Source organism: Notolepis coatsorum, assembly GCF_963971535.1.
Source record: "Notolepis coatsorum genome assembly, chromosome: 9".
Taxonomy (NCBI): Eukaryota; Metazoa; Chordata; class Actinopteri; order Aulopiformes; family Paralepididae; genus Notolepis; species Notolepis coatsorum.
In genome coordinates this window covers 11,356,472-11,381,262 of record NC_140173.1, presented here as the reverse complement: position 1 = coordinate 11,381,262, position 24,791 = coordinate 11,356,472, and the positions used below count along the sequence as shown (strand labels likewise).

The 24,791-nt window shown below is 44.1% G+C and overlaps 1 protein-coding gene across 2 annotated transcripts in view; it reads right to left on the bottom strand.

Annotated features, from left to right (window-relative positions):
- Positions 1-355: 355 nt before the first annotated feature.
- Positions 356-24,791, bottom strand: part of LOC311233952 (atlastin-2-like) — a gene marked incomplete at its 5' end in the record, with an annotated part of 74,450 nt that continues 50,014 nt past the window's right edge. The window contains 11 exons of one of the 2 annotated variants that reach the window (XM_084321013.1): positions 356-3,364; positions 11,276-11,707; positions 12,952-13,023; positions 13,758-13,814; positions 14,612-14,739; positions 15,673-15,811; positions 16,924-17,016; positions 18,686-18,742; positions 18,837-18,887; positions 18,994-19,098; positions 21,011-21,193. In XM_084321013.1, coding sequence (XP_084177139.1) covers positions 3,242-3,364; positions 11,276-11,707; positions 12,952-13,023; positions 13,758-13,814; positions 14,612-14,739; positions 15,673-15,811; positions 16,924-17,016; positions 18,686-18,742; positions 18,837-18,887; positions 18,994-19,098; positions 21,011-21,193 — 1,440 coding nt within the window. In that variant the 3' untranslated portion in view covers positions 356-3,241. The remainder of the gene's footprint in view (positions 3,365-11,275; positions 11,708-12,951; positions 13,024-13,757; positions 13,815-14,611; positions 14,740-15,672; positions 15,812-16,923; positions 17,017-18,685; positions 18,743-18,836; positions 18,888-18,993; positions 19,099-21,010; positions 21,194-24,791) is intronic. The other variant, XM_084321014.1, reaches the window with a different exon arrangement.

The window sequence follows — 24,791 nt, the reverse complement described above, 5'->3', positions numbered from 1 at the left end:
TAGGTATATTATTTTTTATATTAATAACTTATTACATATTAATATATTGTAAAGAAGGGGCAGGACCAGACCTTGGCTTCTTTGTCCCTTCTCAAACAAAACCATTTGTCTTGAGCTATGTTGACAATTGCTTCCATGTCTAGGAAGATATATTTGATTTATTTTTAGTTATTTGTTATTTAAAGTTTGTGTGTTTATGGTTGTTCGAGATAAATAAAGATCAAATCAAATCAAATATTAGAATAACGGTCCAAGTCTAGCAGTAGATCACTTGTTGCCTCAGCTCCGGCACCAAACAACAATGGAGAATACCGCCACGTGGCAGATCAATAACTTAATGACAGGAGCCGGATGAAACGAGTAGATGATTTATTCTTAATCAATAAAAGGTAAACACTTGTTTTTATTGAAAAATAAATTAAAAGGAAATAGCTTTTAAAAGGCAGACAAGAGAAAGTCTCCAAACCACTCATCACATTCCAGAAAAGTTCTGTCCTAAGATGGAATTTAACGTTTAGACTTGTGCGTCTTAACTTCCAACTTGAAAGTAGAGAACTAAATGAAAATCATAGCACGACATGTTCTAAACAAAAAGACAATTCAGGTCAATCAAAAGAAAAACAGCTCTGTCAACTATAAAATGTATACAAAGTTTATTTAAATATCTGATGTAATATACATGCTCTATTTGTAATATATACATATAAAATGAGACTTTACAAGACTGCTTTTGAGGCGAGACAGTTGTGGATGGAATTGGTACAATAGAGCTTAGATACAACTGATAATGCCATCTTGAATGAACACCCCGAGTTTTGCTACTCTGGAAGAAAATCCTACGCAAGTCACAAAAATGGAGTAGGTTTCTCTTCAACTCACGACTGAGCAAAGATGACCTTATTGCCTAAAAAGGTTTTCTTGGGGGAAACCCAGCATTGTACAGCATCAAAGACTTTCTGAATCTCAACAGTCCTCTTCCAGTGATTCCTCAAGATCCCTTTCCTGACTTCCTTGGAAGTATGATGCGTTAGATGAGAAGGAGCTGCTCCTCCGGTCGAGCCTTCCCCTCTGATGTGAGGGAGGAGGGAGCATGTGCAAGATGTTCCACTAAAGTCTACGTATGGGTGTTTACAGCCTTCGGGACAGGTTCAAACCTACTCTTAAGGGGGGGGGGGGGGGGGAACTAATCTCAGCCCACAACTACCCTTTTCTCATCTGCTAAACTGGCCCTTTCCAGAAAAGCAAAGTACCAGTTATATCAAATAACATGACCCCTATGGAAACACAACCACCATTTGGAATACCTCCAAGCTGGGTGTCCTTAAGGTAACCTAATCTTTTTTTGCGTACATTGTCAGAGTGCTAAAGATGCTTTGTTTTCTGGGAAAGCAGTGGAATAGAAGACAATAGAAAGGCCTGGGCCCTGAAGGTCCTAGCTAGCTTAATGCTACTGTCCCTCTGGCTACATGACTAGAAAGGCCTGGGCCCTGAAGGTCCGAGCTAGCTTAATGCTACCGTCCCTCTGGCTACATGACTAGAAAGGCCTGGGCCCTGAAGGTCCTGCTAGTTTAACACTATAGTACAGTACAGCAGCTCTTAACACCATGCAGAGGGCCAACACTGGTAGGTCCATCACTAGACACCCAAGGCTAGATGAAAGCATATTGGTTCTAAAAGAAAACAAGACAACTAATGAGCTGAGAGGCTCCAGGCTTCCTACAGTCCTCAGGTTTACAGTCGCATTAAAAAGAGGTCCTTTCTGGAGAGAATCCCCGTGGCCCAGACTTAAAGATGACACAGGTGGCAGAACGGTGCATATTCCTCCTAGTCGTTCAGAAGACAAAGCTAATGATCTACCTGCGATCCATCCTTCCCCCGTCCATGTCAGTTTACAGCTCGCCTGGTGAACGAACCCAGCATCCCCACAACACTCGGGCCCCTGGCAGCAAGTAGCCGAGCTAAGCTCGTGTGTGAGGTTGTGAAATGGCATCACACTTTAAAAAGTCAGGAAACTTGTTTTTCATTAAAAAAAGGACAATGCTGTATGTTTTACATTCAATTAATTTACATATAAAGCACCCAAGATTAGAAATACTTGATTCAATGGCGCCCCCTGTAGTTTATGAGTGGAATGCCACCTATTTTTAATAATTAATGTACTTCCTGCGCCCCTAGGACAGTGCAGTACGTGTGAACATGTGCCACTCTCTCTCCTGAAGCTAGACATCAGAGACAGAGCAGACTTTACGAGGCCATAAAATGTCTGAGTTCTTTGACTCCAAGTTTATTATTCTGGCATTGCTACACGGTCTTAACCATAGTTCAAAACATCATTTGCTCAAGAGCTTCACACAAACATGTCATGGCCTCGTAAAGTCAGAGCGTCGCTCATCGTCCAGGGAGCAGCCCCGGGTTTGACATCACTGATTGAAGGGTTCCCTCTTCAGGAGAGAGTGGCGAGTGTTCACAAATACTGACTGAATTGTCCCGATTTACAGGAGGAACATTTGTAAAATACTTCAAATTGGTGGCATTCCCCTTTAAAAAAACAAAACAAAAAACACCAGACATTATTGATTATCAGCTGAAGTGAAAAGTAAATTGAGACCAACTCTGGTGCATCTGGCCAATACGGTGAGGGGGAGGTTCAGACAAGAGACGACAAGTAAAACCAAGGAGAGAGACGAGTTTCAGTTTGCATCATTATTATTATTATTATTATTATTATTATTATTATACAGCTATTCAAGAGCTGCGTCAGATTATATCCCTGAATTACTGATGAAGCCTAAAGTGAGTGCAGTCAGCTCACCACTGGATGTCAAGACACTTCTGTAGAAACCGCCCTTCACACTTTACAACAACATGAAGGTCTACGCGTCTCCGTCAGTGATTTAATGGCTGCCTCTGCAGACGCATCGATCACAAAATGGCACATCAGAGGAGCAGACACTCCCTCGGGTCCTATTTTGGTAAAACACTGGCAACTCTGATCTCGACGCCGCAGAGCAACCTGCAGTTTGCCCTCCTGACCACCGGGGGGCAACATTGAGCAGAGCAGCCAGCGGGGGGGTCCCACTACAGCAGTCGAGAGTGAGGGCGGGGGAGAAACGGAGCACCATTCATCGGGCATTCCGGGGGGAAAGGGGTCAACTTTGGTTTTGAAACGGTTCCACAGTTGTATGATTTAGCGAGCAGATGAGTGGAGACGAGCGGGGGGGGGGGGGGGGGGGGGGGGGGGTCATTGTCTTTTTAACTTGGAGCGTTTCTGCGACGCCTGTTCCATCAGGCTGGCTCTGATCGAGTTAACTACCGTCTGTCTGACGCTGTCTTCCATATACTGCTCAGTTAGAGGCTTCAACACCTGCAGGAGAGGAGAGGGGGAGGACAGAGAGGAGGAGAGGGGGAGGACAGAGAGGAGGAAGGGTGGAGAGAGGAGAGGAGAGGGGGAGGACAGAGAGGAGGAGAGGGGGAGGACAGAGAGGAGGAGGAAGGGTGGAGAGAGGAGAGGAGAGGGGGAGGACAGAGAGGAGGAGGAAGGGTGGAGAGAGGAGAGGGGGAGGACGGAGAGGAGGAGGAAGGGTGGAGAGAGGAGAGGGGGAGGACAGAGAGGAGGAGGAAGGGTGGAGAGAGGAGAGGATTGTGGCGTGAGAACCAGTGAAACATACCCATCTTCACCTCCGTGAGTGTGAGTGAACTTAAAGGACAAGAGAACTGAAAGAAAGAAGGTTGTGATAAATAAATAAAGATTAAAGTGTAAAAGATAGAAAAAGGAGAATCTCCAACATGCCGACCAAAGACATTCATTCCTACAGTTTAGAACAAAAAGGAAAAACACAAAATGATTACCACATCACAGAAACAACTCAAACAACTTGCGCACCAATAACAAACGACTCACATCCTAGTAACCCAACGGACCCAGAGAGCACATCCATCATCGACAAAATCAAGTGTACATATATATACATATATATGTATATAAAGATGCTTTAACGACCGTTCGGGGGAGCTCCGGTGGTCCAGAGTCGAGCTCGGCGTGCCTGCTTTACATTCAGAGGAGTGTGGAGGGTGTCTGCCCACCTCTGAGCCGAGGGAACCGTACGCACTATCCCCCGGGGCGGGACCCGGCTCCGCTGGGCTGAGAACGCAACACTGAAAAAGAAGCCAGCAGCCCGGAAACCACGCAGCAGTGGAGACACAGACCTCTACAGCCAGAGTCTAGCGGTTTGGCTGTAGCCCGTCAGCTGGCCGGTCAGCCAGCCGACCGACCGACCGGCTGGGGAGGGAGGAGCTAGTTAGTCTTCTTGCGGTTGTTGTCGGGAGGGGGCGGGGCCGGGAGTCTGGGAGCTCCTCCTGGTTTAAGTGAAGGAGGGAGAAAGGCAGGCCAGGCCCCGTGCCTCCTGGCGAACTCCCACAGTCGGGTTAAGACCTGGAGAGACAGCGGGGAGGAGGAAGCAACAGCTTTAGACAGGAGGCCGCGAGGCAGGCAGCGGAGAGAGAGAGGGGAGGAGAGAAAGAGAGAAGGATGGGAGGAGATAGAGAAGGGAGGAGAGAAAGAGGGAAGGATGGGAGGAGATAGAAAAGGGAGGAGAGAAAGAGGGAAGGATGGGAGGAGATAGAAAAGGGAGGAGAGAAAGAGGGAAGGATGGGAGGAGATAGAGAAGGGAGGAGAGAGAGGGAAGGATGGGAGGAGATAGAAAAGGGAGGAGAAAGAGGGAAGGATGGGAGGAGATAAAGGGAGGAGAGAAAGGACGAAGGACGGGAGGAGATAGAGAAGGGAGGAGAGAAAGAGGGAAGGACGGGAGGAGATAGAGACGGGAGGAGAGAAAGAGGGAAGGACGGGAGGAGATAGAGACGGGAGGAGAGAAATGACGAAGGACGGGAGGAGATAGAGAAGGGAGGAGAGAAAGAGGGGAGGACGGGAGGAGATAGAGACGGGAGGAGAGAAAGGACGGAATATAGAGGAGACATGGGGGGAAAAAGACACCTCACCTTTCTGGGAGTCCTCTGTTAGGCAGGGGAGGAAGAGAGAGAGGAAGGAAGAGGGCGAGAGAGGTTACGTGAAGCAGGGAGGAAGGAGGGGTTAGGATACATGAGGGTCATGTTCACACCAACTACTTAACCCCATGTGCACCAGGAGTCACTCCATCCACACGTTTTTGAGACGGTGGAAGCGAGCGTTTGTTAGCAATGCTAGTAAGAGGAAGTCAATGGGAATTTCACAATTTCTCTGGAGAAAGAAATTAAACGAAACATTGAACTCTTTGTTTTTCAGTACTTGGTAGAAAACGTGAATAATTTTCTACTTTCCAACATCTCAAAAAGACAAGTGCTTTTCAGATTGACTGAGATGACAACCAAATCAGACGGGCTTCTTAAAACACTTTATATACTTCATCTAAATGTTGAGGATTGTTTCACCCTCTGGACATAATGAACAGCTTCACAAAGGTCGTCGGCTGATTGGTTGAATGGACAGGAAGAAAGGACAGGAAGAAAGAAAAAAGCAAGAGCGGATTGCAGAGCGGAGGGAAACTGGACGCTGGAAAATGATTGATGTTATGGTTTGAGTTGGAGAGAGAACATATAAAATCATAAAGACTATCAACTATCTATTAAATAGAATGGCCAAACGTGTGCATCATCGACAGTCTGAAAGAGAAACACCCAAGTTCCAAGACATCACATTTGACCATGAAAAGACGACAATTAAAACCACCTGTCCTTAGAAAAAAAGATCGACAGGACGAGTTCAATAAACACAGGTAGTCATTTTCTCGCACTCTCACACCAGCCGATCTCGCTTAAAATATGTAAAGAAAGTATCGACCACAGGAAAAAGGTACATATTGTACGTTATGTTATAGCCAAGTAATATATCAACGAATTTAAAAAAAAGAAAATATTACAATGTACATATGACAAATAAGTACATATATTACATATTAAAAAATATTTTAAAACGTTTTGAGAGGCGCCCCAGTGGCGAACCACATCGCGCGCTCAGCCGCGGCACGGCCGACCCGGGTTCGACTCCCGAACCCGTCGTTATTTGCCGAATGTCTTCCCCCCACTCTGTCTCCCATTCCTCCTCTGTCTCTCTACTGGACTGCCCGGTAGAAATAAAGCGATAAACGCTAAAAAATTTATCTTAAAAAATTAAACGCTTTGAGAAAACAAATGCGGGGCGCTCGCAGGTGCCTTTATCTCAAGACGACCTAAACATACTTTTTCTGATGCCTCCAACCCTAACCTCTTAAGCCCTAGCCATATTTTCAGAAAATTTGCATAAAAGTACATACCCAAGTAAATGGAAGATTGAAAAAAATAATATATATAAGCAAATGAATAAAGGGCATATGATTTACAGGGGTTTTGTAGATACAGTACTGAATTTTGCCGTCCGGACACATGCAATTTGAAATATGAATATAAGGCCTATAAATTACCTTATTATGGCCAAGTCATACATCATTCACAAGACCGTGAATGAAATCTACTGTAAGTACAGTTACTTTTGTATAATGTCCATAGCTCCGCCATTTATTTTTATTTATTATCTTTTCCCCCCTCCTTTTTCCGTTTTTCTCCCCTCCCAATGTTAGTCGTTATGCCAATTCCCAATCCCCTTCCTGGTCGTTGCGCACTCTACCCCCTACCGTCGGTCTGGGAGGGCGGAGACTATCACGTGCTTCCTCCGACACATGTGTACCCAGCCCACCACTTCTTTTCACCTGGCAGCGCGGACTCTCACTGGGGGAGTGTAACGTGTGGAAGGTCACACTACCTCCTCCAGATCCTTTCCTCGCTGTGCAGGCGCCCCGACCGAACTGTAGGAGTCGCTGTTTACAACGACCAGGACCCACCCCAGCGGCTTTCCCACTGCCACTGCCTATTGTGTCAGTATGGACGGCCGACCAAGCCGGAGGTACCGCAGCTGGATTCGATCCCACTGTCTCTGCGGTGGTAGACAAACGCTTAGTCCGCTGCGCTACCCGGCCACCCTACTCCGCCATTTTTCAACAGATTGTGACACTTTTTTTTGTAGACGTTCACAGAAAGGTAAAGAAACAATATACGTTATATTTTATGGCAATAACGTTCAGGTTTGTTCGACCTGTGAGATATAAATCATGAAAATAACATCAATATATTTTTTCCCACGTCAGCCAATTTAAACGTCCATCGAAAGCCCTGGGTCTCCTCTTTCTTAGGACTACAACGATTTCATGACGTCGTCATTTCCTCACGTCTAAATCATATGGTTTCCGATGCAATGAGCGGAGATCATATTTAGCTAATAACACTTAAAATCATTGGTAAACAAACGTAGTGCTAAAAATATACACTTTGACTGCCGTTTTGATAGGGTTAGGGTCTTTACTAGAGCCATATGAAATCCACGTTCACGGAATCGCGGACGGAATCGCGGAATTGACCAATAAAAATGGAATAAACTGTAAAACGTGGAATATTGCAGAATTTGGCCTAATCTGGACTGAAATTCCGTTTTCGGGAGATGGAACGTTTGGTGCAAAGCAAACATGACCGGGGACGCTACAGCGTGTTACACACAACACGCAGCAGTGTCCAGGCGTCTGGCTGCTTCGATGTTAACGTCGTCAAGAAGCTAAGAAATTGCGCACCAAGTCCTAAATTCAGAGCAGAGCAGTATCCTAATGACTTTTATGCCTCTGGCGATAAGGTGTTTTGCTAAATCTGTCAACGTACCGTGGACTGGACCCGCAAAAACGCGTGCGGAAGATCACTCTCCAAAAGCCATGTCAGGAACACGAAAAAAATTATTTGCTTCCCAAAACACACCAGCTCTCTAACGATGATCCCTGGTGATCGATACAGCTAGAGGGCGAGGCTAATCACTGACACTATTGTGATTAAATAGCTATGTAACGTTAGAGTACATAGGACTATAGATGGAAATGATAGCTTCTTGCTAAATCTGGTGCAGCAATCTATTTGTTTAATGCAAATGATTGTCAGTACACACTGTCCTTTATAAACGAAATAAACTAAAAGGTGCCTAAATTATGCATTACTATATTTCATCACAATATAATAGATATAGGGGGCGGTTAGGTGGTCGAGCGGAGATTGCGTTCGTCACCAGCCCCGGAGCTGTGAGCTTGGTTCGCCTGTTCGAATCCAGCTCACAGCTCCGGGGTTGTCACCAGCTTGGCTGGCCGTCTGCACTGATACAATTGGCTGTATCAGAGGGTGGGAGAAGCTGGCGGGGTGGGTCCGGGTCGTTGTAAACAGCGACTCCTACAGTTCGGTCGGGGCGCCTGCTAAGCGCGGATTGGACGTGAGGGGGATAGTGTGGTCCTCCCACACGCTACGCCCTCTCAATGAGAATCCGCGCTGCCAGGTGAAAAGAAGCGGTGATTGGCTGGACGTGTGTCGGAGGAAGCATGTGGTAGCCTCCACTCTCCCAAATGATCTGACTGTGGGGGGTAAAGCGCAGCGACCAGGAAGGGACTGGGAATTGGCATACGACTAACATTGGGATGGGAGAAAATCGGAGGAAAATGGAGGGGGAAAAAGACCAATAAAAAAAAAAAATATATAATAGATATAGCTAGTAGGGCTGCAACGATTAGTCGACATAATCGACGACGTCGATTATAAAAAATCGTTGACGAGAAATTGTTGCGTCGATTAGTCATTTAAAAAAAAAAAAAAAAAAAAAAAAAAACTTTATTTAATTTTTTTATTTTTTTTGTGTGCGCTACCTATCTTTGTGAGAGTGGCTTCTCAGGGTTCCAGACAACATCATAACATGATGATCCCATAGCAAATTTTGGACATTGAAAACATTGTTCCCCTGCAGGAGATGATGATCAGACTAGACACACAATACATTACACACGCACTCCTCTCACTCACACACAGCGATCAGAGTAAGACACACACATACACACTCCTCTCACTCACACACAGCGATCAGAGTAAGACACACACACATACACACTCCTCTCACTCACACACAGCGATCAGAGTAAGACACACACACATTCACACTCCTCTCTCTCACACAGCGATCAGAGTAAGACACACACACATTCACACTCCTCTCACTCACACACAGCGATCAGAGTAAGACACACACACATACACAAATTACACAGTACACACCTCTCACTCACACAGCGATCAGAGTAAGACACACACAAATTACACAGTACACACACTCCTCTCACTCACACAGCGATCAGAGTAAGACACACACACATACACACACACAAGGACTCCTCTCACACACAGCAAACAAAAGTTATTTAAAGTACACTTCCACTTTAATTTGTATTATTTAATTTATTTATCTTGTTATGAGTGATTGCTGTATTGTTCTTTAAATACATTTTCATTTAAAGTGGCTTAAAGATCCAAATTCAAATGTTTCATGAGTCATTATTTAAATTTGCTATGGGATCATCATGTTATGATGTTGTTGTTTGGTCCTGACAAGAGTCTCAAAGTCTGGGGTGATGGTAGACAAGCAACTCTGAAGTCGTGCTCAATGTCCAATCTGTTCCTCTGCTCCGTCTTCAGCTGGACCAGAGCTGAGAAGCCACTTTCACAAAGATAGGTAATAAAAAAAAAAAAAAAAAATTGTTTACATTGGTTTTCGATTAGCCGACTAATCGAAAAGATAATCGGCAGATTAGTCGACTACCAAATTAGTCATTAGTTGCAGCCCTAATAGCTAGGGCTAGGCTACTGACATTGTGATGTCAGTAGTAGCTAGCTGCATCTATTGTTTACACTTGAAATGTGTACTTTTATTTTGTGTGCATTTTTATTTTGTCACAATATTATTTGAAAGATAGTGTCAAATTGAACTGTATTTCTGAGTTGCAGCTTTTAAAAATATTAAATTGACTGTTATATCTTATTAAATTGTGGACATTATTCATTCCCACTTATTAGACACTATTTCTGAAGTTAAAATGAGCGTAAAAAGCTAAATACAGAATTCTGAAATATTAAAAACAGAAAAAACTAAATTTGGGAAAAAATCTAATGGAATTTGGAAAATAATAAAAGGGATTTCATATGGCTCTAGTCTTTACTCTTGGCTACATTTGAAAAATAAACGCAACATGAATTAAACAGACTGTATTGATCCATTTATGACTTGAAATAAATCTCAACCACGGTACCATTGGGCTTAACCACACTGTTACTTTAAAGGGGAGATGAAGCATTGAACAATATGAGCCTAGTTTGTTTGTTGTGTACCTTGGGTAAGACAGGGTCATATAATCAAATGTGAAATCCTGCTCATTTGTCTGAAAACTCAAATGTAATTTCCCTGTTTTCTCCATGGGCGCCGCCATTTTAGATGGTGACGTCACAGTGTTGGTTTGGTCTGGCTCCTGGTTTACACTGCTGGTTGGCTGCCTAGTAAACATGGAGTGTCTTGAAGGTCAGTCAGTAAATGCAACGTTGACTACCAAACAACGGGACCGCGGTGGTTCTTTTTGTATTGCTCCCGGCTGTTCAAACAAATTTTACCGCGTGAAAGAGAGGAAAGTTGGTTCATTTCCACAAACTACCAGTGAAAAAAACAATGTTGTTGCCATGTTGGCTGGCTGCACTCAAGCGGCGCGATCAGCCTGTTGGACAGGGAATGAAGATCTGCAGCGAACACTTCATTGCCTCGGATTATGTTGTTGATGGTGGGAGGTTTGTCCAGAAGACCACTAATCAGCTGAAGCCTGATACGGTTCCCTCGGTCTTCGACAGACAGACCGGCCCAGGCAGTTCAACCAGCGTCGCGGAGCATTTAGCCTGCTGGCTACCTAGCTCCACTTCAACCAGCGTCGCGGAGCATTTAGCCTGCTGGCTACCTAGCTCCACTTCAACCAGCGTCGCGGAGCATTTAGCCTGCTGGCTACCTAGCTACGGTTCAACCAGCGTCGCGGAGCATTTAGCCTGCTGGCTACCTAGCTACGGTTCAACCAGCGTCGCGGAGCATTACCTAAACTAACCATAACCGTTGAAACTAGGCTTAGCCTAGTGGTGAGAGCACTCACCTGCAACCACAATCATTGTTGGTTCGACTTCCGGTCACAAAGTTTTTTTCGGACCTTTGCCGATGCACAACGTAAATAAATATATTACTTATGGCTATAACATACATGAGATAAGGTACATTATGTACCTTTTTTCCTGTGGTGGATTTTATTTTACATTTTCTGACGAGACCGTGTTGCTCACCCCCCCCCCCCCCCCCCCCCCCACTACCAACCTGTTCCCAGAGAGCCTCTGCCACCAAGTCTATCAGGGTTCCGACCTCGCGGTATTCTCCAGAGTACTTGACGTACGCCCAGGCGCACAGCGAGAGCAGCGACAGGCCCATGGCCAGGTTGGCCAGCAGCGCGATGGTGCTCAGCCCCACGAAGCCCGTCAAGCCCGACACCACGTAGGTGACGAACATGACGGCGAAGAGCGTGGCGGGCGTTCGGGCGGCGTAGAAGATGTTCTTGCCCTCGTTGTGTTTGGAGAAGTTGCCGTAGGCCTCGTCCAGCTCCGCCTCCAGCTGGTTCTGGTAGCGCTGGCAGTACTCCTCGCCGCCCATCTTCTTCACGGAACGGAACTGGCTCACAGAGCATTCCCGGAACTCCTCGTGGCAGCGCTCCAGGTCGGACGGGGCGATGTAGGGCTTGTCTCCCCCGCACATCTACCAAGGGCAAAGGCACAGGGTTATAGATATATATATATTATTATGCTTTCTAATTTAAAATGCAGTTTGAAACCGTCTGTACACAGTAGGCTATGTGTGCTAGCAGAGCTAGACTCCAGTCATGAGTCACGGTGCACATGTGCGGTGGTTTGTCCACCAAAAAAGCGCCAAAAGATAGAAAATAAACTAGCAGAGCCAGAACTGTTCAACTCCCCTGGAGCCACAGCCAGCAGAGAAGCCGGTTTACTTTAGCTTTCAAACAAGCTGCAGCCTGAGAACTGGAGTGTGAGGGGATGCAACACTAAAGATGGCGGCAACGACAAAGAATTGCTGCAAAATAAATAAACATAGATCTGTTGTTTAAAAAAATATATATAATAATAATAATATTTTATACTTCGATAATATCGAATATCGAGTGATATATTGTTATCGATATCGTTATCGCGATATCATTTTTGGCCATATCGCCCAGCCCTAGCCGAACATCTCACTGAAACTAACTGTAGTCATAGCTGCTGCCTAACATCTCACTGAATGCATGCATGTGTTCTGTCACACATAATATAGGAGGCAATAGCAGATTATAAGACGGTGTGTGCGTGTGTGAAAACAGAGCGTGCGTGTCTATGTTCACGTGTGCGTGTGTGAAAACAGAGCGTGCGTGTCTATGTCCACGTGTGCGTGTGTGAAAACAGAGCGTGCGTGTCTATGTTCACGTGTGTGTGTGAGAACAGAGCGTGTGTGTCTATGTTCACGTGTGCGTGTGTGAGAACAGAGCGTGTGTGTCCATGTTCATGTGTGCGTGTGTGAAAACAGAGCGTGCGTGTCTATGTTCACGTGTGCGTGTGAAAACAGAGCGTGTGCGTGTCTATGTTCACGTGTGCGTGTGTGAAAACAGAGCGTGTGTGTCTATGTTCATGTGTGCGTGTGTGAAAACAGAGCGTGCGTGTCTATGTTCACGTGTGCGTGTGTGAAAACAGAGCGTGCGTGTCTATGTTCACGTGTGCGTGTGTGAAAACAGAGCGTGCGTGTCTATGTTCACGTGTGCGTGTGTGAAAACAGAGCGTGCGTGTCTATGTTCACGTGTGCGTGTGTGAAAACAGAGCGTGTGTGTCTATGTTCACGTGTGCGTGTGTGAAAACAGAGCGTGTGTGTCTATGTTCACGTGTGCGTGTGTGAAAACAGAGCGTGCGTGTCTATGTTCACGTGTGCGTGTGTGAAAACGTGCGTCTCCTCACCGTCTCCATGTTCTTGCCGTACAGGTCTTTGGCTCCGGCCACAGCAGTCAGGTTGTTGGCTTCTGCCGTTGCCTGAGAGTCGAGAGTGAGAGTGAGAGAGAGAGAGAGTGAGAGAGAGTGAGAGTCGAGAGTGAGAGAGTGAGAGAGTGAGAGTCGAGAGTGAGAGTGAGAGAGTCGAGAGTGAGAGTCGAGAGTGAGAGTGTGAGAGAGTGAGAGTCGAGAGTCGAGAGTGAGAGAGAGAGTCGAGAGTGAGAGAGAGTGAGAGTCGAGAGTGAGAGTGTGAGAGAGTGAGAGTCGAGAGTGAGAGTCGAGAGTGAGAGAGAGAGAGAGTCGAGAGTGAGTGTGAGAGTGAGTGAGAGAGTGAGAGTCGAGAAGGTTGTTTTTAACGACCAGCAGAGAAAGAAATGAGGGGATGACGGGTTAAGACTAGGGATGCTCGATATTGGCTTTTTTACCGATACCGATATTGTCCAACTCTTAATTTCCGATACCAATATCAACCGATACCGATATATGCAGGGTCGCCCCCCCCCACAAAAAACTGAATAATTCCAGGTAATTAACATTACATATCTCTTGTCATGGAATTAACACATTATGCATACTTTTGACAATAAATAAAATCAGAATCTGTTCTTACTTGCCTGGGTAAATAAAAGGTACAAATATTATTATAATTATTTTTTTTGAAAACAGATACCGATATTTTCCGATATCACATTATAATGCCAATATCGGCCGATAATATGAGACATCCCTAGTTAAGACCTAGAAAGTATCATTAAGACGCCGTATAGAGCACAGACCTGCAGCATGGACTTGGGGTGGGGCAGCTCCTCTCCTTGGTAGATCTTGATGTAGGCCTGGAAGGAGGCAAAACAGAGGACATTGGAAACCAACAACCAAACGTATATCAAGCCCCGCCCTCTTTTCTTGATCCTCCAATCACAACTGTCGCTTTCAGTCTTTATTTATCATCTTCCAAAACACTTTCAAGCCTGGAAAACACTACTGGATGTTTCATGAATGAACATTAGAAGGTAAATGGTGCATTTATACGACAGCTTTGATCCAAAGCGCTTTACAATTTGTTCCTCACATTCACCCATTCACTCACACACCCGACGGCAGAGGCGATAACACCACGCAAGGTGCCAACCTGCTCATCGGGAGCAATTAGGGGTTAAGTGTCTTGCTCAAGGACACATCGACACGCTACCGGGAATCGAACCGGGAACCTTTCCGATTATAGCTCATTTCAGTGAACCTTGGACCGCGCTCTACCTCCTGGGCCACTGTCGCCCCATTTAGCTCATTAATAATCACACAAATAGTTGCATCTATAGCCTTAACTCATTAACCATTCCACTGCCGCACTAACCAAAACGGGTTAACCCTTTCACTGCGACAACACACAGAAGGTTAACCCTTTCACTGCCACACGACAGCCGGTTAACCCTTTCACTGCGACAACACACAGAAGGTTAACCCTTTCACTGCCACACGACAGCCGGTTAACCCTTTCACTGCCACACGACAGAAGGTTAACCCTTTACTATCACACGACCGTCGGTCGTGTGATAGTAAAGGGTTAACCTTCTGTCGCGTGGCAGTGAAAGGGTCAATAACATGCGTGGTGTTCTCTACGGTAGAGTCGGACCTTGAAGTACTCCAGCAGGTCTCTGCAGGTCACTTTGTTGCCCCCGATCTCCTTCTCCACCAGCTTGTCGGGCGCCAGGAGGAGGGGCACGAGCGCAGCCAGCTCCCGCTTGAAGTCCACGTCGATGTCTGCAAACACACGCGTGTGGCAGAGTCAACCACACGTGTGCATGTAGTAGTAGTTATGCGTTTGTGTGTCAGTGTGCGTGTGTCGCTATTTGTCCCTGCATCTGTACCCCTCAACCCCGTCTCTCTCTCTCTCTCCTTGTCCTGCATCTGTACCCCTCAACCCCGTCTCTCTCTCTCTCTCTCTCTCTCCTTGTCCTGCATCTGTACCCCTCAACCCTGTCTCTCTCTCTCTCTCCTTGTCCTGCATCTGTACCCCTCAACCCCGTCTCTCTCTCTCTCTCTCTCTCTCCTTGTCCTGCATCTGTACCCCTCAACCCCGTCTCTCTCTCTCTCTCTCTCTCCTTGTCCTGCATCTGTACCCCTCAACCCCGTCTCTCTCTCTCTCTCTCTCTCCTTGTCCTGCATCTGTACCCCTCAACCCTGTGTGTGCGTCTATCTCTTTGTCCCAGCATCTGTACACACTCACTTTAAATAAACAACTTACTGTAGCACCCACTTCACCCACTTCACCAATAAATATAAAGTGTTTAAGAGATTTGCACTACAACTCAAATACCTCATTGCACCTTACCCTAAGTTGTACCTCATCCCATTTCTGCATTGTACTGTATATTGTAACTCAGTTACTTTTTCTCTACTCTGCATTGTATATTGAACACTTTTGTTAACACTCGTTTATGTACTTGACTTTCTATTTTTATACTTATCTATTTTTATCTAGCAGCACACTCTGGAGCAAAACAGAAAGAAGCATTTCATATAAAAGTATTGTGTATTTTTGTATAACTAAAAAAAAACCTTGAAAACTTGAAACTTACCTCTCAACCCTGTGTGTGTGCCTGTGTGTGTGTGTGTGTGTGTGCGCCTGTGTGCCTGTGTGTGTGAGTGTGTGTGTGTGTGTGCGTGTGTGTGTGTGTGTGTGTGTGTGTGTACCTCGGAGTCTGCCATCAAAGTAGGGGTTGGTAGCCACCTTGAGGCCGGGGTGGGGCAGCAGGAAGCAGCCGATGTTGGAGAAGCAGGAGTGGATGTGTTTCCTGACGTTCTGCAGCTCCTCGTGCTGATTCTGCTTCACCTGGAGCGAGAACACAAGAGCCACTTAGGAGCTTAGAACACAAGAGCCACTTAGAGGAGCTTAGAACACAAGAGCCACTTAGAGGAGCTTAGAACACAAGAGCCACTTAGGAGCTTAGAACACAAGAGCCACTTAGAGGAGCTTAGAACACAAGAGCCACTTAGATGAGCTTAGAACACAAGAGCCACTTAGAGGAGCTTAGAACACAAGAGCCACTTAGAGGAGCTTAGAACACAAGAGCCACTTAGAGGAGCTTAGAACACAAGAGCCACTTAGGAGCTTAGAACACAAGAGCCACTTAGATGAGCTTAGAACACAAGAGCCACTTAGAGGAGCTTAGAACACAAGAGCCACTTAGAGGAGCTTAGAACACAAGAGCCACTTAGATGAGCTTAGAACACAAGAGCCACTTAGATGAGCTTAGAACACAAGAGCCACTTAGATGAGTTTAGAACACAAGAGCCACTTAGAGGAGCTTAGAACACAAGAGCCACTTAGATGAGCTTAGAACACAAGAGCCACTTAGAGAAGCTTAGAACACAAGAGCCAAGTAGCAAGAGCCAGGCGGCGAGCCTAAAACAAACCCATATTAGAGAAAGATCAGAAAGCAGGATTGGTCAATGTTGGGAATCTGTTGCAAGCAACACCAAATATCACTCATAGATTGTTTAAGTCAACAGTACAGGGTTTCCAAAATCAAGCACTTCCAAGGACCTTGTGCGAACCCTGACAGTATCTGCAAGCACTGTGCTGTTTTTTTTTTATCCAAAGCGATTTACAAGTATGTAGAACAGGTCAGCAGGAAGGGTACAACTATTTCAGCTAAGTAACAATGTTCGTCAAACAGTGTTGAACTTGGGTGCTACAGATGTGAGTGCATAGTAGTGAAGACATATTAGCACAGTAGGTAGTAATATAGGCAAGGAAGATTATTTAGTAGTAGTATGAAGGTTACGTTTATTTTATTTTCTTATAACGAATCTCGTCTGTTGCTGTGGTAACCCCATTAGTCCAGTGGATGTCGACTGGCCAGAGACCTTGTTTCCAGGCAGAGAACCCACTAAAGCCCCCTGTATGTATGCAGTATATGAAGCTGCTGGGTCCACACACACCTGCAGCCGCCGGTCCAGGAAGCTGTTGCCTCCGGTCAGGCCGTAGTTGTGCTCGTAGGGATAGCTCCAGTCTCGGATCAGAAACATCAGGGACTGGAACAGACGACAACAAGCAGAGACATGATGACACACTCCTTTACATTCCCTCCAGGGTGTCACCTGCACCCAACGTGATTTATGCACCCAACATGATTTATGCACCCAACATGATTTATGCATGCTGAGCAGAGAGAACCTCGTTCATCCAAACCCCTCAGGAATGGAGGTCGTTCATTAAACTGAAACGTTCAGATCATCGGATATTCTTCAAATATTTAAGTACATTGGAAAGTTGTTTCCAAATGCAATGAGTCTGGTGTTAACCTCCATGATCCCCCCGACATGCAAACCAGGAGAAGGATGAGTGACTAGTAGGGCTGTAACGATGCATCGATTATAATGTGACGATTCAACTGCATCGATTTTTTAAATCTTAGAATCGATTATAATCGGGGGGAAAAAAAAGAAAAAAAATATACATATACCGTATATTTCTTTTTTTGTGTGTGTATTGTTTTTATTGACCTATAGTCCATTCATGCTGAGTGAATCACTTCCCCCAGCCACATTTGTGTATTCAAATTTTTTTGGGGAATTAACTGATAGAAAATTAATCGAATCGTGGTCAAATGAAGAGATTTCATGATGCATTGAATCGTTGCCGGAATAATCGTAATCAAAATTAATCGTTGCGAGGTCGCATCGTTACACCTCTAGTGACTAGACCCTGAAGGATGAGTGACTAGACCCTGGAGGATGAGTGACTAGACCCTGAAGGATGAGTGACTAGACCCTGAAGGATGAGTGACTAGACCCTGGAGGACTAGACCCTGAAGGATGAGTGACTAGACCCTGGAGGATGAGTGACTAGACCCTGGAGGATGAGTGACTAGACCCTGAAGGATGAGTGACTAGACCCTGAAGGATGAGTGACTAGACCCTGAAGGATGAGTGACTAGACCCTGAAGGATGAGTGACTAGACCCTGGAGGATGAGTGACTAGACCCTGGAGGATGAGTGACTAGACCCTGAAGGATGAGTGACTAGACCCTGAAGGATGAGTGACTAGACCCTGAAGGATGAGTGACTAGACCCTGAAGGATGAGTGACTAGACCCTGAAGGATGAGTGACTAGACCCTGGAGGACTAGACCCTGAAGGATGAGTGACTAGACCCTGGAGGATGAGTGACTAGACCCTGAAGGATGAGTGACTAGACCCTGAAGGATGAGTGACTAGACCCTGAAGGATGAGTGACTAGACCCTGAAGGATGAGTGACTAGACCCTGGAGGATGAGTGACTAGACCCTGAAGGATGAGTGACTAGACCCTGAAGGATGAGTGAGTAGACCCTGAAGGATGAGTGACTAGACCCTGAAGGATGAGTGACTAGACCCTGAAGGATGAGTGACTAGACCCTGAAGGATGAGTGACTAGACCCTGAAGGATGAGTGACTAGACCCTGGAGGACTAGACCCTGAAGGATGAGTGACTAGACCCTGGAGGATGAGTGACTAGACCCTGAAGGATGAGTGACTAGACCCTGGAGGATGAGTGACTAGACCCTGAAGGATGAGTGACTAGACCCTGGAGGATGAGTGACTAGACCCTGGAGGATGAGTGACTAGACCCTGACCTGTAGAAGGATGAGTGGTGATGCATGAATCTGAGATTTACTGAAGCCCCCCCTCCCCCCACACACACACGACGGAACCAGTCTCTACCTGGAAGGGCTTCAGGTAAATCTCCTCCATAGCCAGCCGACCATATTCTGTAAAGAGCTGGAGAAAGAAGACAGTGAGGTAAACAACAACAAGGTATTAATGATCTGTTACTTCAACATTAGGAGGAGGGGGGGGGGGGGGTGCTGCTGACCTGCAGATGCTGAAGGTCATCCTCCTGGATATTCTGAGTCAGGTTGTAGATCTGATGATAACGCACAGCAAACACGTTTTTATAAAACACATACAGGCACACAGATGGGTACATTTACACACGTACAGTGCGCTGCGTGTAGCATGTAGCGTGTTACCTGCATGGAGCTGGTCATGGTGCTCAGGGCAAACACAGTGGCACAGTCCTTTATGGTGGACTGGCTGTCAAACGCCCCCTGGGTGTCAACCAGCAGAACTGCAACCTGGTGGAAGACAACAGTGAGGCTCAAAGTGCAAAATACACACATACTGTATATGAAATACTAATCTATACTGTATATGAAATACTAATCTATACTGTATATGAAATACAAATCTATACTGTATATGAAATACTAATCTATACTGTATATGAAATACTAATCTATACTGTATATGAAATACAAATCTATACTGTATATGAAATACTAATCTATACTGTATATGAAATACTAATCTATACTGTATATGAAATACTAATCTATACTGTATATGAAATACTAATCTATACTGTATATGAAATACAAATCTATACTGTATATGGAATACTAATCTATACTGTATATGAAATACTAATCTATACTGTATATGAAATACAAATCTATACTGTATATGAAATCTAATCTATACTGTATATGAAATACTAATCTATACTGTATATGAAATACTAATCTATACTGTATATGGAATACAAATCTATACTGTATATGAAATACAAATCTATACTGTATATGAAATACTAATCTATACTGTATATGAAATACTAATCTATACTGTATATGAAATACAAATCTATACTGTATATGAAATACTAATCTATACTGTATATGAAATACAAATCTATACTGTACATGAAATACTAATCTATACTGTATATGGAATACAAATCTATACTGTATATGAAATACTAATCTATACTGTATATGAAATACAAATCTATATACTGTATATGAAATACAAATCTAATCTATACTGTATATGAAATACAAATCTAATATATACTGTATATGAAATACAAATCTATACTGTATATGAAATACAAATCTATACTGTATATGAAATACAAATCTATACTGTATATGGAATCTAATCTATACTGTATATGAAATACAAATCTAATCTATACTGTATATGAAATACAAATCTATACTGTATATGAAATACAAATCTATACTGTATATGAAATACTAATCTATACTGTATATGAAATACTAATCTATACTGTATATGAAATACAAATCTATACTGTATATGAAATACTAATCTATAGTGTATATGAAATACAAATCTATACTGTATATGAAATACAAATCTAATCTATACTGTATATGAAATACAAATCTAATCTATACTGTACATGAAATACTAATCTATACTGTATATGAAATACAAATCTATACTGTATATGAAATACTAATCTATACTGTATATGAAATACTAATCTATACTGTATATGAAATACAAATCTATACTGTATATGAAATACTAATCTATACTGTATATGAAATATAAATCTATACTGTATATGAAATACTAATCTATACTGTATATGAAATACAAATCTATACTGTATATGAAGGGACTAATGACCTCTGATGTCACGTCTGATAATGACCTCTGATGTCTGATAATGACCTCTAATGTCTGATAATGACCTCTGATGTCACGTCTGATAATGACCTCTGATGTCTGATAATGACCTCTAATGTCTGATAATGACCTCTAATGTCTGATAATGACCTCTAATGTCTGATAATGACCTCTGATGTCACGTCTGATAATGACCTCTGATGTCTGATAATGACCTCTAATGTCTGATAATGACCTCTAATGTCTGATAATGACCTCTGATGTCTGATAATGACCTCTAATGTCTGATAATGACCTCTAATGTCACGTCTGATAATGACCTCTGATGTCTGATAATGACCTCCGATGTCACGTCTGATAATGACCTCTGATGTCTGATAATGACCTCTGATGTCTGATAATGACCTCTGATGTCTGATAATGACCTCTGATGTCTGATAATGACCTCTGATGTCACGTCTGATAATGACCTCTGATGTCAGGTCTGATAATGACCTCTGACCTCTGATAATGACCTCCGACCTCTGACCCAGCAGCAACACCCACCTTGGTGCCGTCAGGCTTGTCCACCACGAACACTTCACTCCAGGCCTGGATGCCGGTGGTCTCCCGCTCACAGCCTCCCCTCCAGCTGAAGCCCGTCAGGGGCTCGTCGTCGCCGCCCATCCACGCCTCGCTGTCCTGCAGGGGGGGACGGGGGAGATGTGGGGGGTGAAGGTGTGAACATGACTGACAGAGAGGGTGAGAGAGAGGAAGAGTGAGAGAGAGGAAGAGTGAGAGGAGCACAACGCACAACAAACACTCTGCCCCACTGATAATCACTGATAATCACTCAAATTACATCAGTGACCGACGGGCCTGGAAGTTTAGTCGCCTGCTCTGGCCCGTGTCTGCCTCAACGGTGTCGGGACAGGGGTTTCAGTGCACGACAGCCCACCTGTAGGTCTCCACCTCAAGAGGTTATGATAGGAAGACCCAAAGGCTATACTATAAGATGTTACTATAGGAACACCCAAAGGCTCCACTCCACGGCTCCACTGCAGCACTACAAACATGGGAACTCTCTAACCCACTCGGTGCATCGAGGAAATCCCTCCGGCAGTAATATCTTGTTACGGGACTACAGACAAACACTCGAGTGCATTTGGATTGCTTTCAAAACGTAATAATCGATATGATTTCAGCGTTTATTGCGCCATACAAACCGGAAATGGATCTAGTCGATCGACATCAAATAATTGGGATCTTTTTCCTCCAGTCTCATCGGCGAACGGTAAGAGGACACTAACATTATTTTCAGCCCAATTGTCCATTTCTTTGTTTGCAATCAGTCTGATCAATATATCAACCCATACTAAATAAAGCCGTTACTGACGATCAAGGAATTATAAACGACCCCCCCCCCCCTTTCCTTCACACATGATGAAGCATAATGTATACCGATCATATACATTTGAATTTTTTTTATATAGCGTGTATAGGAAAGAAACGCCAATCGATAATCTATCATATGCGTCAGGGCCTATAACTACCGTTTTTGGAATTACAGCAGAAAAGCTTAAAAACATACTTATATTCTAGACGGAATGAAAAAATATAACGTTCCCACATCCGGAACGATAGATAATCGATGTTGAATGGGCCATAGTAATGCAAATATAGCAATAATATTAAAAAAATTATAGCCCTGCAAAGAAGGTAAACATCTCCATAGGCTTACAGCGCTGGCAGACTGGGTATAATGATGGGCAGAATGCCTGGCGCCCAATGTGTTAATAATAAACACTGTTGGGACTATCCAACTCTTAATAAACACTGTAACGACTATCAGACTCTTAATAATAAACACCGTTAGGACTATCTGACTCTTATGAAAAATGAAATATTGATCTCAATATAAGCATGGCAATATAAGCATGGCGGGCAATAACGTTTTAAAGCGTTTCCGGCGGTGGATGTGTTAATAATAAACACTGTTAGGACTCTGGCAGTGTGTTACTACAGTTTGGACCATGTATACCATCATCACTATTACTACTGTCTGATTGAATCCTGACACTCACTACTGTTCACTACTGTTATCACCATTATCATTATTAGCACTTTGTCCTATGTTCTATTATTATTACTACCTATCCTGTGTGTAGCCCCCCCCCCCCCCCCCCATGCTGCTATGACACTTGAATTAATAAAAGAAACTAGGAACACTCGACTTCAGCTTCTAGTATGCTGCATTTTGGAATGCATTTACAGATCTAGTCCACTGTGGGGCGATGCAGCACCACATTCAGATCCAGTAGGAAAAGCATCTTATTCTGATCACCACAATGAGATGTGTACCTCTTCATTCCAACATGTGCAGACGGATCAATCTGGCTACCAGTAACAGTAGCCATGGGCTTTATGACTTAAGGGCAGGTAATTACCAAAATGGATCTTAAAACAGCAGCTAAGGTACAGTAGCAGCTTGCTCCACTGAGACCAGACAAGACACTTTCAGCGACCGCGTCCCAAAGAGCTCGGCTCTTCATTTGAAAGGCAAAACAGTGGTAGTGCGATTCCTGCCCATTGGAACAGGCAGCGCTTTGCATCCCAACCCGACTCCGACCTACTGCACCTAATGCACACACACAACTAAAGCACGTGTGACTGGTGGAAATAATACATCACTTCTCGAGAAGAACATGCTTCTGCAGAACCTGGACGTTTGAATACACACAGAGAAGGCTCCACTGGAGACAGTCATCCGTAACTGGCGCATTTGCACGACGCACATAAATACAAGGAGGGACACAGTGTGAGCATTTGTGTTGTTCAAAGTAGATCTAAAGAGCTGAGGCTGCAGCTACATTGATCAGTCAATAAACAGAAGGTGATACTATCCGTTGGTTTATTTAAAAAATTAGAACCCAACGTCAACTCCGTCCAACAAATGGCTACTCATTGAAAATGTATGAAAAACAGACGTAGACGGACAGAGTGGATCGATGTAGACGCATTATGTTAAAGATCAAAGTAAAGGCGGCTGGGTGGCACAGCAAACAAGGCGCTCGTCACCGACGCAATAGACACTGGTATCGAATCCAGCTGTCAGCGCTGCTTCCGGCTTGGCCGGCCGTCATACTGGCTCGATTGGCAGAGTCAGCGGGAGGGAAGCCGGTGGGTGGGTCTGGGTCTTGTGGACAGCGACTCCTACAGTTCGGGGGAAGGATCTAAGAGAGGTAGTGTGACCTTCCACACGTTACACCCTCCCAGTGAGAGTCCGCGCTGCCAGGTGAAAAGAAGCGGTGGGCTGGGTACACATGTGTCGGAGGAAGCATGCGATAGTCTCCGCCCTCCCAGACCGACGGTAGGGGGTAGAGTGTGCAGCGACCAGGAAGGGGATTGGGAATTGGCATAACGACTAACATTGGGAGGGAGAAAAACGGAAAAAGAAGGGGGGGGGGGGGGGTAAAAGATAATAATAAAAAAAAAAAATCAAAGTAAACGCTCTACAGATATATTGAGCGTCATCTTGTAAAATGTCCAGTCATCGGTGTTGTCCATGGCAAACCGAGGAACTGCAAACACAGGTCTCCTCAACCTAGTGTTGTCAAAAATATCGATTTTTCTATACATATCGATTCTGAATATTTCAAACGGTTTCAATACTCATTTCCCGCAATATCGATATTTAATTATTCCTAAAAAAAATTTAATGTTGTATAAGGAAGTTGCATTGTTCATTTCAATACCTGTAATAGTACAGTAGTCCACACACACGTGCATTCAGTTAAGTTGGAATATGACTGTAATACAAACAGTTCAGTTTGTCAGGTACATGCAACACAGATTACAGTGTTGACATCTGTCTGCTTGAGAAAATACCATGTTCTGCAATAAAAATGATTGAAGTGAGATGAACAGACTGAACTTTATTTTATTAGATAAAACATGTTGACAAAGTTTTACTTGCAGTTGAAAAAAGGTAATACATTTAATTTGATAACTAATTTTTTTTTATGATGAATTGAATGATGTAAGACATGTAAGACAAGACAAAAGTCTTTCTCTGGTCTGCATCCCCTTAACAATTGTATGTATTGAGCTGTACTGTACCCATTCTGCAATCTGTTAATACAATTAGCAATCAATCAATCCGTTATGCTTAACACGCAGTACTATTAACTTTACTTAATTTATAAGATTATACCATTTAGTTATTTTTAAATGTGTGATCTAAAGATAAACAAAGGGTTTTAAAGGTGTTATATTTATCTTCTCTTATAGTACCAGAGAGAAGCTGAGGAGAATCAACCGGCAACAAAAGTAAAGTTTATAAAAAAAT